Source organism: Ovis canadensis, chromosome 2 (genome assembly GCF_042477335.2).
Source record: "Ovis canadensis isolate MfBH-ARS-UI-01 breed Bighorn chromosome 2, ARS-UI_OviCan_v2, whole genome shotgun sequence".
NCBI lineage: Eukaryota > Metazoa > Chordata > Mammalia > Artiodactyla > Bovidae > Ovis > Ovis canadensis.
In genome coordinates, this window is record NC_091246.1 from 42,855,662 (window position 1) to 42,870,281 (window position 14,620).

General features: G+C 48.6%; 1 protein-coding gene across 1 annotated transcript in view; it reads left to right on the plus strand.

The window, feature by feature from the left end:
- The first annotated feature begins 588 nt into the window (after positions 1–588).
- Positions 589–14,620, plus strand: part of LOC138432337 (liprin-alpha-1-like) — a 31,237-nt gene continuing 17,205 nt past the window's right edge. Inside the window, 8 exon segments of the mRNA XM_069573702.1 lie at positions 589–732; positions 2,123–2,239; positions 2,867–2,873; positions 3,442–3,518; positions 6,458–6,589; positions 9,686–9,909; positions 11,710–11,941; positions 13,995–14,024. Of these exon segments, the coding sequence (XP_069429803.1) occupies positions 589–732; positions 2,123–2,239; positions 2,867–2,873; positions 3,442–3,518; positions 6,458–6,589; positions 9,686–9,909; positions 11,710–11,941; positions 13,995–14,024 (963 nt within the window).

Genomic DNA, 14,620 nt, shown 5'->3' on the forward strand with positions numbered 1-14,620 from the left:
CTACATGTGCTGTAACTGCTTTAGAAGAACTCGGCTTGAGAAGGCTGCTCCCAGTTGTGTTACACTTTGACTTCTGTTTCCACTCATTCATATTCTTATTTAATTTTGAGGAAATTGCATGAGATTTTTCCAACTTTTCCCCAAGGAGATGAGGCCAGAGCTCTCTGTTGGATCTGTTGAAGGTCCCTGCCTGTTCTGGGTCAAGCCCGCCTGTATGGTGTAGGAGACAGAGGTCCTCATTTCATGCCAGATACCTTCCCTTCTGGAATTCTTGCAATGACAGAGTAGTTTAGTGTACTTTTTGTTTGCTGTTTGGGTTTATGATGTAGAAAAGAAGCTTGGTAAATCGAGTGGCCAAACCGATGTTAAGACAGATGGGTGCCATCGTGACAAATGTGATATTTGAGGTAGGCGTGGTTTTGCTCACATCTCAGAAAACTGCCATGTCGAGGACTTTAATTTTGAGGACGCTAATTTTATGTTTGATTTGAAAGTTAGGATTTAGTCCCACTAATTTACTCCTAAGTGTATCGGAGTGTTCTATGATAATGACTTACCTTTTCTCCTCTGCATTGCCTGGTGTAGGCTATGGCCCTGAAGGAGGACATGGAGAACAGAATCACTACACTTGAGAAACGCTACCTCGCTGCACAGCACGAAGCCATCTCTGTGTACAACCTCGATGATAAACTTGAAAATGAAATCGCAAATAAGGATTCTATGCATCGACAGGTAGTGGCTTTTACTGAACTGTGTCTGACTTTTCTAGTAGTGAATACTGAGGAAGGAAGGTACAGACCTTTTCATGTGATTCCCATGTTGGAAATCAAGTCTCAATGGAAAGTTCTTAGGACCCTAAAGTACTGCGTTCATAAATGTGGATGGACATCATGATACATCAGCTGTACTGAAAGGAAATACATTCTTTTAAAAATTGAGGGTGACTGCAACTTACAGGTTTGAGTTATTTGGGATTTGCTTTAACCATTTTGTGGAATTCCTCTTCTGACTCTTGTTTTACTTGCCTTGAATCCATTGGCTTGTTGGCATTTTTACTGAAAGAGCAGAGAGCAGCAGGGAACTTCACAGCAGCTGGCTGCCTGTTGGGAACTGGGGTCACTGTGACAAAAGGCAGGGTTAGAGCTCCAGTCTGATTAGGCTTTGTACGTCCTGTGGTTTGGTGAGCTTTGCTTGCTCCTGTTCCTGTGTGGTCTCAGATAATCAGGACTTAACCAGGAAAACCAAATCTGGCTTTTCCAAAACAAAGTGAGTCAGTCTGGTGTGTGACAAAGTATATCATTGGCCCCACTACAAAAATAAAATCCTAGAAAGCCATTGAAATGTCTGATGTGGAATGCTAATTTAGAGCATTACGACATACATAAGAATGGCTGTAAAAGGCGGATCAGAAAAGACTATGTACCATGTGCTGTTGTTTTCTGAGGGTTTTAAAGCATCTCTTATTGTTTATGTATGTACATAGAGTAATGCGCACACAGAAATATAAGAAAGCAGCTTAGAAATAAATGCTAACCTCTCAGGAACCCGAGCGTATAGATGATTTCATTCTTTTTCTTTTTCAAAAAGAATCTGTCTAATTGTTCTACACTGAAACTTTTCAGAGTAAGAAGATCTGTTCAAAGAATAATCATGCATTTACAAATATTAGTTGACTGGCATTTCCCCAGGCACACTCTGAGCAGGTCTGTATTTCAGAGGAGATGAAAGCCATATTTTGGCTTACAAGGCCATGGCCGTCTGCGGTTGGTAGGGTTCCCTTCAAATGATGATTCTGGTGATGTTTTAAGAAGGGTCAGTACTGACCCTTAACTTGTTGATAAGAATGAATAAGCTTCTACAGAAACCTGATCTTCTTTAATCTATAAGAACTTTTTTTAAAAAAGAGTTCTTTGAAGACATTTAGGAAAAGCAAATACTCTGGCAGGAGGTGTTCTGCCCACTGAGACCAAGCCCAGGAACACTGAGAGAAAAATTACCGTGACGCAGCTTCTGAAACAGAACTAATCCTGTAGACACATGCATTTAGGTTTTGCCTCAGCTCACTAAAATGGCAGAGGCTACACCACTTGGCCCGTCTTGATGTTCTGGTCTCCCTTTGGAGAAGGAGGATAAAGACCGACAGTTGCAGGAGTGCCTGGAGCTGGCAGAGCAGAAGCTGCAGCAGATGCTGCTGGAAGTGGAGGCTGAGCTGGCTCAGCAGGTGGCTGCGCTCTCCAAGGTGCTGCTGTTGGTCCCCGAGGGGCGGGCTTGGGGAGGGCCTGTTCCTCTGCTGCTCAGTCCAGGAAGGATCGCAGACACAGGTCCTGCTGCCCATCTGAGATGGGAGCGCTCCCTGAGTGTCAGACAGTCCCCGCTCCCGTGTCACCCCGCGTTAGTTTCCCTCCAGTTTTGTCCTGTGCTCTGTGTGTCCCCAGGTGCTTCAGCTCCGAGTCACTGCTGCTCAGAGTTCAGTGAGCAACTCAAAGCCTAGCAGGATAAAGAACAAGAAAAATCCCATTCTCATTTAAGAGATGGCCAAAATAGCTCTGTTATGAACACAGTTTTAAGTCTTTATTGTTGACTAAGTCACAGCAGGGCACTGTGCAGACCCGGGGCCCCACTCCCAGCTTGCAGTCCCCGGAGCCCACGGGTGGGAGGCGGCGTCCTGGAAACGTGGTGCTGCCGGAGCATGATCCCCACAGCCAGCCAGCCACCCCGTCCTTCTGGTGGGAAAGGTGTTGCGCCGCACTGCTGGTGGGCACTGGCTGGGCATGGAGAGGCGGCACGGGCCTGTGCTGACCCGGCTGTCTGTTGGAGCGTTGCCTGGAGCTCAGTGAGCCGCTGAGGGGCCGGCCTGTCTCTGGAGGCGGGTGGTGTAGGGTGCTCACAAACCCTCCCAGAGCAGGGTCACTAACAGCCGCCAGGGGGCGCCCTTCTGCCTGGGATCTTCCTCTCAAGGGTTGGTTTCTTCTCTCCCCTGGCATCTTTGCTGTCTGTCCCAGGTCGGCCTTGTAGTCTGAACTGTTGTCTTCTGGAAGCTCTGCCACTAAGGAGGCTAAACTGTTTGAACTTGCCTCCCAGCTTAGGAAGGTAGACCGTGTGCCCCTGTGTGTCCCGTGCTTGCCACTGCCTGCTGCCCGCGCTGGCTCGCCACAGGCAGTCTGAGGAGGGGGTGCATCGGCTGCAGCTGTGAGGCCTGGGGCGGTGGGGGGCACCTCTCCTCTCAGGAGCCGGTCACCAGCGCTCTCCGTCACCCACGTGTCACACACGAAGCCGCGCTGGCTGCTTGCGCAGGCGCGCGGGTGTGGCCCCCGCGATCCCGGGGCCCGTGGTCCGCACAGAGCACGGCCTGCTTGCCGCCCCTGCGGTCACAGCCCGCGTGCCGTCAGGACAGGGTCGTTGTGAGCGGAGCTGAGGCTGTTCTTGGCCGACATGCGGGAGAGAGACACAGCAGCATCGAGGAGAGGGAGCGCCAGATAGAGGCCCCACTGGAGGAGAAGAGCAAGGAGCTGCCTTGGGTGCCTGTGGGCCGGAGACGCGGCTGGGCGGGCCGGCGCTGCCTTTCTCTGCCGCTCCAGTCTCTGCCGTGGAGTGTGCGTGTGTGGCACTGTCTGCTGATCCAGGCACCCAACCTCGGGAGCAGGGCCAGATGTGGTCGCCTGTCGGTGGTGGGCAGGGGCCAGTGGGTCCCCACGTTCAAGGAGGACATTTGTTGCTCTGACCAGCCAGGCCGGGGAGCTGCTCAGGATACAGTTGGACCTTACGAGTGCCCCTCAAACAAACCTGAGGTGCCAGCCCGAGGCCCGTGAAACGGAAGGCATGGTGCCCAGGTGTGCAGCTGCTTGCCTCGGACGTGGCGCTGAAGTCCCACATGCCAAACTGCTGGTCCAGACGTGGTGTGTGTGTGTAGGATGGCTGCTCCTAGGCAGGAGGAGAACCGTCGGTGGGCTGCGACAGAAGGCGCGCTAGAAAAGGGCGATGGTGGAGGCTCGCCTCAGAGAGCCCTGAGAGAGGTTTCCCGGAAGGACTGGCCACACAGTGCTACAGACCATCCAGGAAATGGAGTGGGGATCCCAGGTCCAGCCTCAGGGGTCAGTACTGTCCCCACCATAGCTGTGTTCTTGGGCCTGGACTGCGGAGCCTCACATGCGGGCTCCCGGGGGCTGTGGTTCTGACTCCCATCATGAGGCCTCGGTGAGGCTCCTCCCTGCTTAGAGAGCTCAGTGTCTCCCAATCGGGGTGCACGTCCTTACTTTCAGAACTGCTGCTCAGAGGCTCTTGAGATTGGGATGCTGTTTATGACTAAGCCAATTCAAAGTAAACTGCTGTTTTGCTTTAAAAATATTTGAATGCGGATGCCTTATTGGGGAAGCTGTGACAGGTTTTATTTCCTTGGGCTCAAAAATCACTGCAGATGGTGACTGCAGCCATGAGATTAAAAAATGCTTGCTCCTTGGAAAGCTACGACAAACCTAGACAGCATATTGCAAAGTAGAGACATCGCTTTGCCAACAAAGGTCCGTATAGTCGAAGCTATTGTTTTCCAATAGTCACGTATGGATGTGAGAGTAGGACCATAAAGAAGGCTGAACACTGAAGAATTGATGCTTTTGAATTGTGTTGCTGGAGATGACTCTGTTTTAACAGAAAATATTTAACAGAAAGTAACCTCTCAACCCACTCCAGTACTCTTGCCTGGAAAATTCCATGGACGGAGGAGCCTGGTGGGCTGCAGTCCATGGGGTCGCGAAGAGTCGGACACGACTGAGCGACTTCACTTTCACTTTTCACTTTCATGCACTGGAGAAGAAAATGGCAACCCACTCCAGTGCTCTTGCCTGGAGTATCCCAGGGACTGCGGAGCCTGGTGGGCTGCCATCTGTGGGGTCGCACAGAGTCAGACACGACTGAAACAACTTAGCAGCAGCAGCAGCAACCTGTTTTTTAATTTTTTATGATGGAATATTTCAAACATGCACAAAGTGGACGGAGTAGTATAATAAATACCCATGACCAATCAGTTAGCCTAAGCAATTTCTCACACAGGGCCAATCTCAAATATATCATTCTTTTGTCTTCTTTCCATTTATTTTTTATACAGTAGGTCCTAAAACATCTTTTTCAACCATGAAATTGATGCTCGTTTTATAAAACACAGACTTTCCAACTTTGTTATTACATTTAAAAATTGCTTGAGGTAGTGATTTCCAGTGTTTTCATATGAACTTTCATATTGGAAAAGACCCTGATGTCTGGAAGGATTGAAGGCAGGAAGAGAATGGATGACAGAGGATAAGACAGTTGGATGGCAGTTCTGGGAGTTGGTGATGGGCAGCGAAGCCTGGCATGCTGCAGTCCATGGGGTCGTACAGTCAAACACGACTGAGCAACTGAGCTGAACTGAATATGAATTATCATTGGAAGAAAAGCTATGACCAACCTAGAAAGCATATTAAAAAGCAGAGATATTACTTTGCCATCAAAGGAACACTTAGTTAAAGCTATGGTTTTCCCAGTAGTCATGTATGGATGTGAGAGTTGGACCGTAAAGAAGGCTGAGCACCAAAGAATCGATGCTTTTGAACTGAGGTGTTGGAGAAGACTCTTGAGAGTCCACTGGACTGCAAGGAGATCAAACCAATCAATCCTAAAGGAAATCAGTCCTGACTATTCATTGGAGGGACTGATACTGAGGCTGAAGCTTCAATACTTTGGCCACCTGATGCGAAGTACTGACTCACTGACCCTGATGCTGGGAAAGAATGAAGACAGGGGAAGAAGGTGCAACCGAGGACGAGATGGTTGGATGTCATCACTGACTCGATGGACGTGAGTTTGAGCAACTTCTGGGAAACAGTGAAGGACAGGGAAGCCTGGCGTGCTGCAGGCCATGGGGTCACAAAGAGTCAGATACGACTGAGTGACTGAACAAGAGCAATCGTTACAAAGAATTCAAGTGATGTTTCATGTAAAGAAAAATGTGGGAAAGTCTGTCTTTAGTGGCTTTTCTTCCAAAATGAATTTTCTCACTTTTTGCTTTATAAATTGAATTCATGTTACACCCTTAATCCAGAATCAAGCTTCTGTTTACATACTGGGAAATTCCTCCACTGCCGTGTGTGTAAGCCAATCCCCTTTCAAGTGTACTTGTTTCTGAGTGTAAATCTGCTTGCTCCTCTAGCCCCTTCGACAGGAAATGGCTGGTGACACTAAGGTCCCCCAGGTGCTCTGCCAAAGAGAAGTGTTGGAAGTGACCTTTGACCAGTGAAGTCCCTGCCTCCCTCTGCACCTGCCCATCTGCTCTGGGGATGCTCAAGAGCCCACCAGAGCTGGCCGTGGGAGGGGACCGCCTCGGGAACCAGGGCACAGGCCACTCAGGTTGCGGCTCCCCGGTGCTTTTAAAAGAACGACTATACTTGCTGTTGAAGTTTACGGGTTTTCGTTTTTCCTGTTTTAGGCAAGGCAAAGAGAAGAAATGAATGGAGAACACAATGAACACTCATCAGACACCGTGGATAAGCGTCTGTCTGTTTCAGATGAGAGGCTTCAGCTTCACCTGCAGGAGAGAACGGCTGCTCTGGAGGATAAGGTGAGCCAGCTTCGTGGCCCCTTTACAAGAGGCGCATGTGGCCTGGCCTGGCTCGGCCCGGTCTGTGTGTGGGGGAAACCTCCAGGACAGGAGTTGGAAAACTCCCAGAGCGGGCGCCAGACAGAGTGTCTTTACTGGTTAGAGTAGCAGCATTTCATGCTAGTCACTAAGCGTGACAGCCTCCACAGGCAGTGTGTAAAGGAACAGACATAGATGAGTGCCCGCAACCCTTACAGAAAGCATCAGTGAGGCGGATCCACCAGTGGCCCCGATGTCACCAGCCGCTGTGCTAGAACATTCTTCTAGGTCCACCCTCACCCCTTCGTTTCTTCCTTAGAAGTTTATTTCTGGGGCTTTGCTGGCAGTCCAGTGGCTGGGAGCCTGCCTTGCAAGGTCAGGGACGCAGGTTCAATCCCTGGTTGGTGAGCTAAGATCCCACCTGCCATGCGGCAACCACATCAAAGGAATCTCGCATGATGGAGCTAAGGCCCGATGCAGCCAAATCATCAGTTTAGTTCAGGATCTTTTATATAACGTGGTAGAAAAGATTGAAGCAAGTAAAAGCAAGCGTTCTCATATTCCAACTCCAGCCATCTCTCATTTGATTTGCTTTGGAAAATGTCTGAGAACCTCTATCAGAGCAGCTCAGTGGGCAAGTCTTGTTCAGGTTCGGTGAAAACCTGTCCCAGCTGCACCAGTGCCCTAAAGACGAGGCCCAGAGCCTTCGCCGAGGTCAGCGCTTGGGCGACGCTTGTCCGAGAGAGACCCATGGTCACTACAAGTTCTGTGGCACATTTTTCCCCCACAAAACCCAAGATGACACCCACACCTCACTAGAGACCTCACTTCACCCTGACCTGTGGGCTGGCCCTGAGGTGGGGATAGTTTTGTTTCAGGGTTGAATTTTGCATGTGAAACCTGAGCCAGTTTCTTGAGTGAGCACTGAACTGCAAAAGCTGAAAGCAAGTATAAAGCAGTTTCACTTACCCCAGGGACCTGGCCTCCTTGGATCTAGAAGATCAGTTGGGAAAGGAGGAGTTTTTCTGTGTACAAGTTAGTGTTAACAGTTGTCATCCCGCTTCGTGCCGACACTTCACTCTGGGCGCGAGGTGCGCCCCTCATCCCGAGGTTCCTTATGCTTTCACTCAGGAGAGTAGCCATCCCGCAGTCCACACAACGTCTGTTAAGAACTGACTCTAAAGCACTGTGTGTCTCTTTTTCAGAATTCTCTGCTATGGGAAGTTGAAAATGCAAAAAAAGCATTTAGAAGAAATGCAAAAGGACAAGGTCCTTAAATCTCTAAATCCTTTAGAAATGCGTTAAGAGCTGAACTGAGCTGGGTTCCTTGTTACAGTTACTGCAGATGCTTAGCGGAAGTGGAGTTACATTTTCCTTATGGCTAGTCCGCTGCTGTAACGTGTATAGCATTTCTGGTTTTGAACATTGAGTGTGATTTGTTGTAGGTGGATTTAGAGTGTGTGGCTGTTGTGTGTGGTTCAGAATTCTGAGTAGTCCTTTCTGGGTTCACCCGAAAGCTGAGACAAAGCATGAGCCTTTCATGTGGGCAGTGCTCTCCATCAGAAAGATAATACGAGCCACATACACAATCTAAAATTTCCTAAAAATGAACGGGCTGCTTTACATGCTTTTTTCACTGCGAGTCTTGAAATCTGTGCGATTTCCACACCGAGCTCTGCACCGGCCTGCGTCACACCGTCAGTGGCTGCACAAGGCGAGTGACTGCCGTGGCCGACAGCACAGAGCTGCCAGGTTGAGTCGAGTGACTCGGAAACTCGGCCCGTTTGACTTGTTTAATCCCGTGAGGAAGTGAAGTGGGGTCTAGAGGAATGAATGTGAGGAATGCCCAGGAATGAATGTGAGGGGGAGACAGTTTAAAGCAATGAGAGGAGCAAGGGCGATAGAGTGAGTCCTGTCCCCCACCACCCGAACCCCGACCCCAAGTCCAGCTTCTCTCTACAGACTTCATTGTTGTCAATGGCTTGCCATGTTTCCTCCAGAAGCTTTTCTACACCTGAGATGTAACTTCTTCATTATGGTTTATAAGGGTTAGTATTGTTCTGAGTGTTTATCTTTGCTATGGAACACTTAGAGTACAGTTTCTCAGAATTAAACTGTTCAAAAATGTGTGATTTTAAGGCGAGAGAATGGAGAGGATGTGCTGATTGGGCTGATGGGGGTGAACCCATAGGCAGCTAGTTCACTGGAGTGGAGCAGGCATGATGGCAGGTGGTCCTGGAGCCAGGAAAAGGGGTGGCCCAGCCCTGGGGTGGGGTCGTGATGAAGACAGAAAGTGAGGGTACTGGCCACGGGGGACAGGGAGCTGGCAAGCCAGCACCTCGAGGCTGCCCCGCTATTGCTTTGAGGTCATGTCTGGGCAAACAAGGCAGGACCTGGGTGAGAGTAGGGCAGGGGGGAGATTTATGGAGAGAAGGGTGTGAGGTGTAAGAGCGGGAGGGCAGCACGGGGCCCAGCAGGCACTCTCCTGTGCGGCTCAGATGACAGAGGCGCCCTTGCGGTGTGAGGGGCCATCCCCAGAACAGCCCGAGGGCCTGTGCCCTGAGAGGAGAGCCACGGGAGGCTGGCCCTCCCATCCCCTGGCTGCCCCTGCTCACTCCTGTCTGTGCGTGTTCAGACCAGCCTGGGAAACGGAGGGCTGGGAACCCGCGAGGACGGCACTCCTCAGCGAACTAGTACCAGTGATGACCGGTGGGGTGGACCCAGCGGCTGTGGAGCTGAAGGGTTTTTTTTCTAATTTTCCTTCAGCCTGGCTGATGGAAGCAAGGATGTATTTTTGTAATTTTCGGTTTTTGTGTCTGACTCCATCGCCCACCCTTGTGAATAACCTCATAGGATTGCCTTCCATCCACGCTGAGACCTGAATGTCACCAGGCCATCTAGGACCTGGATTCTCCTCCTGCCCGTTTCTTCAGTACTGCTCGCTTAAGAGATGGCAGTGTCTCATAAGCAGGGCCCACTTGTCCAAAGTCAGGGCTTCCATGTAAAACTGTGTTCAGTTCCTGACAGACTTGAGCTGTCCGGAATGTTGCTGACGAGACGTGGTCCTCTCGTGCCCAGGTGCAGCCCCTGAAAGATCAGGACCGGGAGCGCGGGCAGCAAGCCAGCGTGCTGGCCAACGTGGCCCAGGTGTTGGAGAGGGACGAGGGCGTGTCTGACGGCGAGGGCGACGGGGTCACCCTCTTCAGCGCGCCCGCTCTACTGTCGCCCAGTGGGCAGGCCGATGCCAAGACTCTGGCCATGAGGATTCAGGAGCAGCTGGACAAAATCAACGAACAGATCCGGTGGGTGTGCCAGAGCCCAACTCCCGGAAACTCGGTTTCTCTGAGGAGCTGTCTTCTGCTTAGAGACGTCTGAGTGTTCCATAGTGAGAAAACTGACTTCAGGTCTGCTTCGAGAAGTTTCAGTTCTCAGATTGCCCTTGATTATAGAGCTCAGTCAGCCAGGACATTCTGTCCACAGTGTGGTGTCAGCACTCCGTGGGGGGCCGTTGTGGGGTGTTCCCCCCTCAGCTCTGGGCCCCAAGGTGGGTGAGGTGCCGAGGCAGTGTCCCCTGTGGCCCGTGCACCCTCCAGCACTGAGGGTTCGCCTTCGTGTGTCCCTCGGAGCCTTCCAGGTCCTGGTGAAAAGCTTCCTGGAACAGAAAAGCTAGGGTTCTGGGGTTGGCAAATTCCCACTCAGATCTGCATTTTCCTTTTTAACTTAATACATTGTGAAGATTGGCTTGTTGTAAGACAGTGATCCAAGGACATGTGTTTGAGTTTTTCTCGTCTCATCAGTACATTTAAAATGTTTTCTTTAGACCCAGTCTTGGCAGTTAGAACAGTTTACAAAACAGGATAGAACCCAAAGGCCCACCTCTTGGTGAGCAGGGGGCCCTGGGTCTGGGTGCGGCCGGGGTGCTGGGGGCCCTGAGGCCTACCTGGTGCCATACCCGCACAGCTGTGCCTCCTGTCCCGAGTCCACGTTCAGTGTGGCTGCAGGCCGGTGACCCTGCACAGAACCTGGCAGAGCTGCCGCTCAGATTGTTCTCATCCCGTCACCCCTGGCCGAGGTGCCCGTTCCTGCTGGTCGAGTGCGGGGGGCTCGGGGAAAAGGCAGGGTGAATGGCACCACCAACAAACACAGATGATGCCGCCTGCACTTTTGATGCGGAGACAGACTGCTTTGTGGGCCGTGTTTGAGCACAAACAAGCTCAGAAAGATTGTCTTTTCTCATCCCCGTAGGAAATTTAGAACAGTTATATATTAATATTTTTATTTTTACAGCACGTTGTCAGGTAAAAGTGATTTTTCCTTATGCAACAAGTTGACTTGATGTAAATGGTAAATTCTGTCCATCAACTTGTCAACAGTGAAAAACTTTCAAGATGTATAAGTAGAAGTGAAACTGGAGAGTTTACTACCTCTAAGGATCTTGTCTTTTAATTTGAAAATCATTTTATTTGCATAATCATGTATGTAATCTGTATATGGAATCATCCATGACACAGTAGGGGAGAAGAGCAGTAACTGTGACTTCTAGGTTAATGCAGCTCATTGACATGAATCCAGAAATTCACACAGAGCTGGTGGAGAACTTCATCAAGTGATGCGTTTGTACATGTACAAGCTTAAAAAAAAATGAAAAGTTCAACTCAGCACTCCTCTTCTCTGGAGACTTGTGTTTAGGAACTCCAGCTTGCTCGTGAATGGCTGTTTCGGTTATACGGAGTTCCCGATTCCCAGTGGAAAAGATTTGAGGCACTGACGTGCATCTCTGCCCTGAGAGCAGGGCAGGTAAAGCTTGTCAACTTCAGGCATCTCCTCACAGGGAGAGTCACCCCCCAGGCCCCATCAGAATGTTAGAGTAAATAAGTCAAATCAAACGTGAAGGATCAGGGGCCACTTTGTAAGACTCCATGATAAGTTATTCTAAGTTTGAGAATATTCAAAAGAGGGAAAGCTGAACCTTTTTGCTGAGATGTTAATTGAGCAACTGTTCCTGGAATTTGCTAATCGTAACACAGAATGCAAGCCCAAATTTGTTGTCCAGACACGTTCCTCTGCTGACAAAGGCAGGTGATGATTTTATTCTATTTTAGGTTTATCCAAGAAAAGAAGGAGAACACGGATCAGCGGGCCGAGGGGATTGAGAGCAGGGTGGGCAGGGGGAGCTTCAGCAACCTTCGTCCTTCTCAATCCTCGAACTCCCTCAAGCTGAATCCCGCCTCCTCGCATGCCGGCTCCTGCCCGCCCAGCAGAGGGCGCTCCAAGCCCCGAAGGAGGCGGCACAGCCCTGCGCGGGAAGTAAGCAAGCTGGGCTTCATGACTGTGGTATGTGTCTGCCTCCTTCTTGCTGAGTCCCTCCCCGAGCACATAGGATTTCTTTTGTTTGTTTGTTTTTTCTCTTTTTACCCAGAAGAATATTAGGTACATTTGCTACACTCAGAGGTCTAAGATTTTTAAAACTGCCTAGTCTTGAATCAGGCTTCCCTAGTGCCTTAGACGGTAAAGCGTCTCTCTGCAATGCAGGAGACGTGGGTTCGATCCCTGGGTTGGGAAGATACCCTGGAGAAGGAAATGGCAGCCCACTCCGGTATTCTTGCCTGGAAAATCCCATGGACCTCGGAGCCTGGTAGGCCACTGTCCATGGGGTCGCAAAGAGTCGGAAAGGACTGAGAGAAATCATTCCATAATCGCACAGCGACAAATTAGTCTTGATATCTGGACCCCTGGCTTAGGAATCTAAACTGGTCTGCTCGCTGATGTGCCTGGTCGCACGCTCAGGCCAGCTCTGCGTGTGAAACCAGGTTAAAAGCCCGGTGCCCCAGGGCCCCAGTGAAGAAGTCGGGCTTCCTCAGTCTTCCGAGTCTGAAAACGAGATGACGACCTAGGGCTTTTGGTGACAGAGTGTGCGGCTCTAAAGCACATGTTCCAGCTTTTTCCCATGTTTAGCTTAGGTTTTGTGAGTGCATTGCCGTTTACCCCATGAACTCATGTTTACAACACTCTGATCTTTGTAACTGCACTTGTCTTATCACTTTCTTTTGGTTACCACCGTTTCATGTTAGCTGCATTGTTAATCGGCATAGAATTAAATTAACTGTGAACCATTTAGCGGCATGTGAAGTGGTAACTAGTCCATTTTGTGGTCTTTTGAGACACTGTTTTTATAATTTGCATCATTGGCTAATTAGTTGATATTTAAAAACCTTGGACGATTTCTCTGTGGTTTCACGATTGCTTTCTTTCTGCGTGTTTGGGAAAGAGCAGTTCTGTATACTCTGTCCTGCGGTTGGAGTTCTCTGACGGTGTGTCTGCTTTCATCATTGGTTTTGATTTCCTGGCTCATCCTGTTGTCTGCTTAGTGGTTGTCAGTCCAGACCCCAGCTCCCCACCACTGCCCTGCTTCGCCCCAAGGCTGCAGTTGACCCATCCATCTCCACTTCCCCGTCCTCCCACCTGCTCTGGTCATAGCAGTGCTGTGGTCCACAGCAGGTGTGCCCTTAGTCGGGTCTGTGCTTTGTCTTCATGTCTCATCACATGGTGTTTTTCCCCCACAGCAGTAACTTTGAATTAGCATATCACTATGCAGATACAAGCACAATGTAGATGGATCCTAAACCACATATCGTGTGTAATTCATCAATGAGATTATCCTTACATAGAGAAATGATCTTAAGTGTAGAATGAATGGACTTTTGACACAATATCCTTTCTGTGTTGGTGCTTGTATTGAAGACTACAAATCTCATCAGCTTTTGCACAGTTAATGTCTCTACTAGACTCTTTAAAAAGCATCTTCTCTGGTTAATAAAATGTAAAGACTGCCCCTGCTATTATGCTAGCTTTCATTCTTACATATTTTCACAGGGAACCTGCTTTCATCAATTTATTTTGAGAAGTTTTAAATCAAATTCTAAGTAAGCATTTTATGTTAATGTCCAATAGGTGGTTCGATTTGTTCAGTGTTCAAATAAGTATTATGGTAACTTCCTCATCAGTTAAGTTACTATTTTATAGTATAACATGTGTTTTATGAAGAGAAACTAACTTACAGAGAAGTTTGGCTGAGACTAGACAACTCTTAAGGGCCTTTTTTGTACAGAATGCTGCGCTTTAATAAATCATGATGTTGTAATAGAATTGTATCTTCCTGAGTAATAATTTATAGTGTTTCTCTAGTACATCTTGAATAGCTTATTTAATTTCTGTGGTCAAAAAAAAATGTTCTGTTTCCAGTTACATGTTCTCTAAATCTTCATCTCACTTATATGTTTGCCATCATTTTTGCTATACTGTATTTGTCTATACTGATTCTTGAATTTTTAGCTTCAAAGTCTCAATAAATCTGGTTTCTCTTCATTTCTTTGCATGCATCTATCAGCCTAGTGATTTAAGGAAGCATTGTTGAAAGGTAAACTATTTAGTAATTTAGCATGCCTTTGTTTCTCTGTGAAGTATTAGAGAGTCTTTATCATTTTACATGAATGAACACTGTATGGTTATGTACTGGTGAATAATTGACATTTTAATGGAAGTAATGAAACTCACCCACCACTTAGACTATGCTGATGGTTCTGTTGGAAATAGGTCATTTGTTGGGACAATTATAACAGTTTGCCTATCTCCCACTTGTTTGCCTTCTAATCATCTCATGCTTATTTATAATAGACATAGTATTTATTATTTTAAAATTTTTCTTTACTTATTTTTTTGGCTGTGCTGCACAGCTTATGGGATCTTAGTTCCCCAACCAAGGATCAGACCGAGGTCCTGGCAGTGAAAGTGCCAAGTCCTAACGTCTGGACCACCATGGAATTTCTGCTTAGTGTTTTTTTTTTTTTTTTTGAAACAAATGACTGAATCAGAGCCATAGAAGTTAGATTTGGGGGAAGCCAATTTAATGACGGTGGGTAGCAGTGTGCAGGAGACTCTGTGCGCCAGGCACCGTGTCGAGTGCTTCCCGAGTCTGTCATCTAATCCCGCAGACGCCCAGGTGAGGTCCAGGCT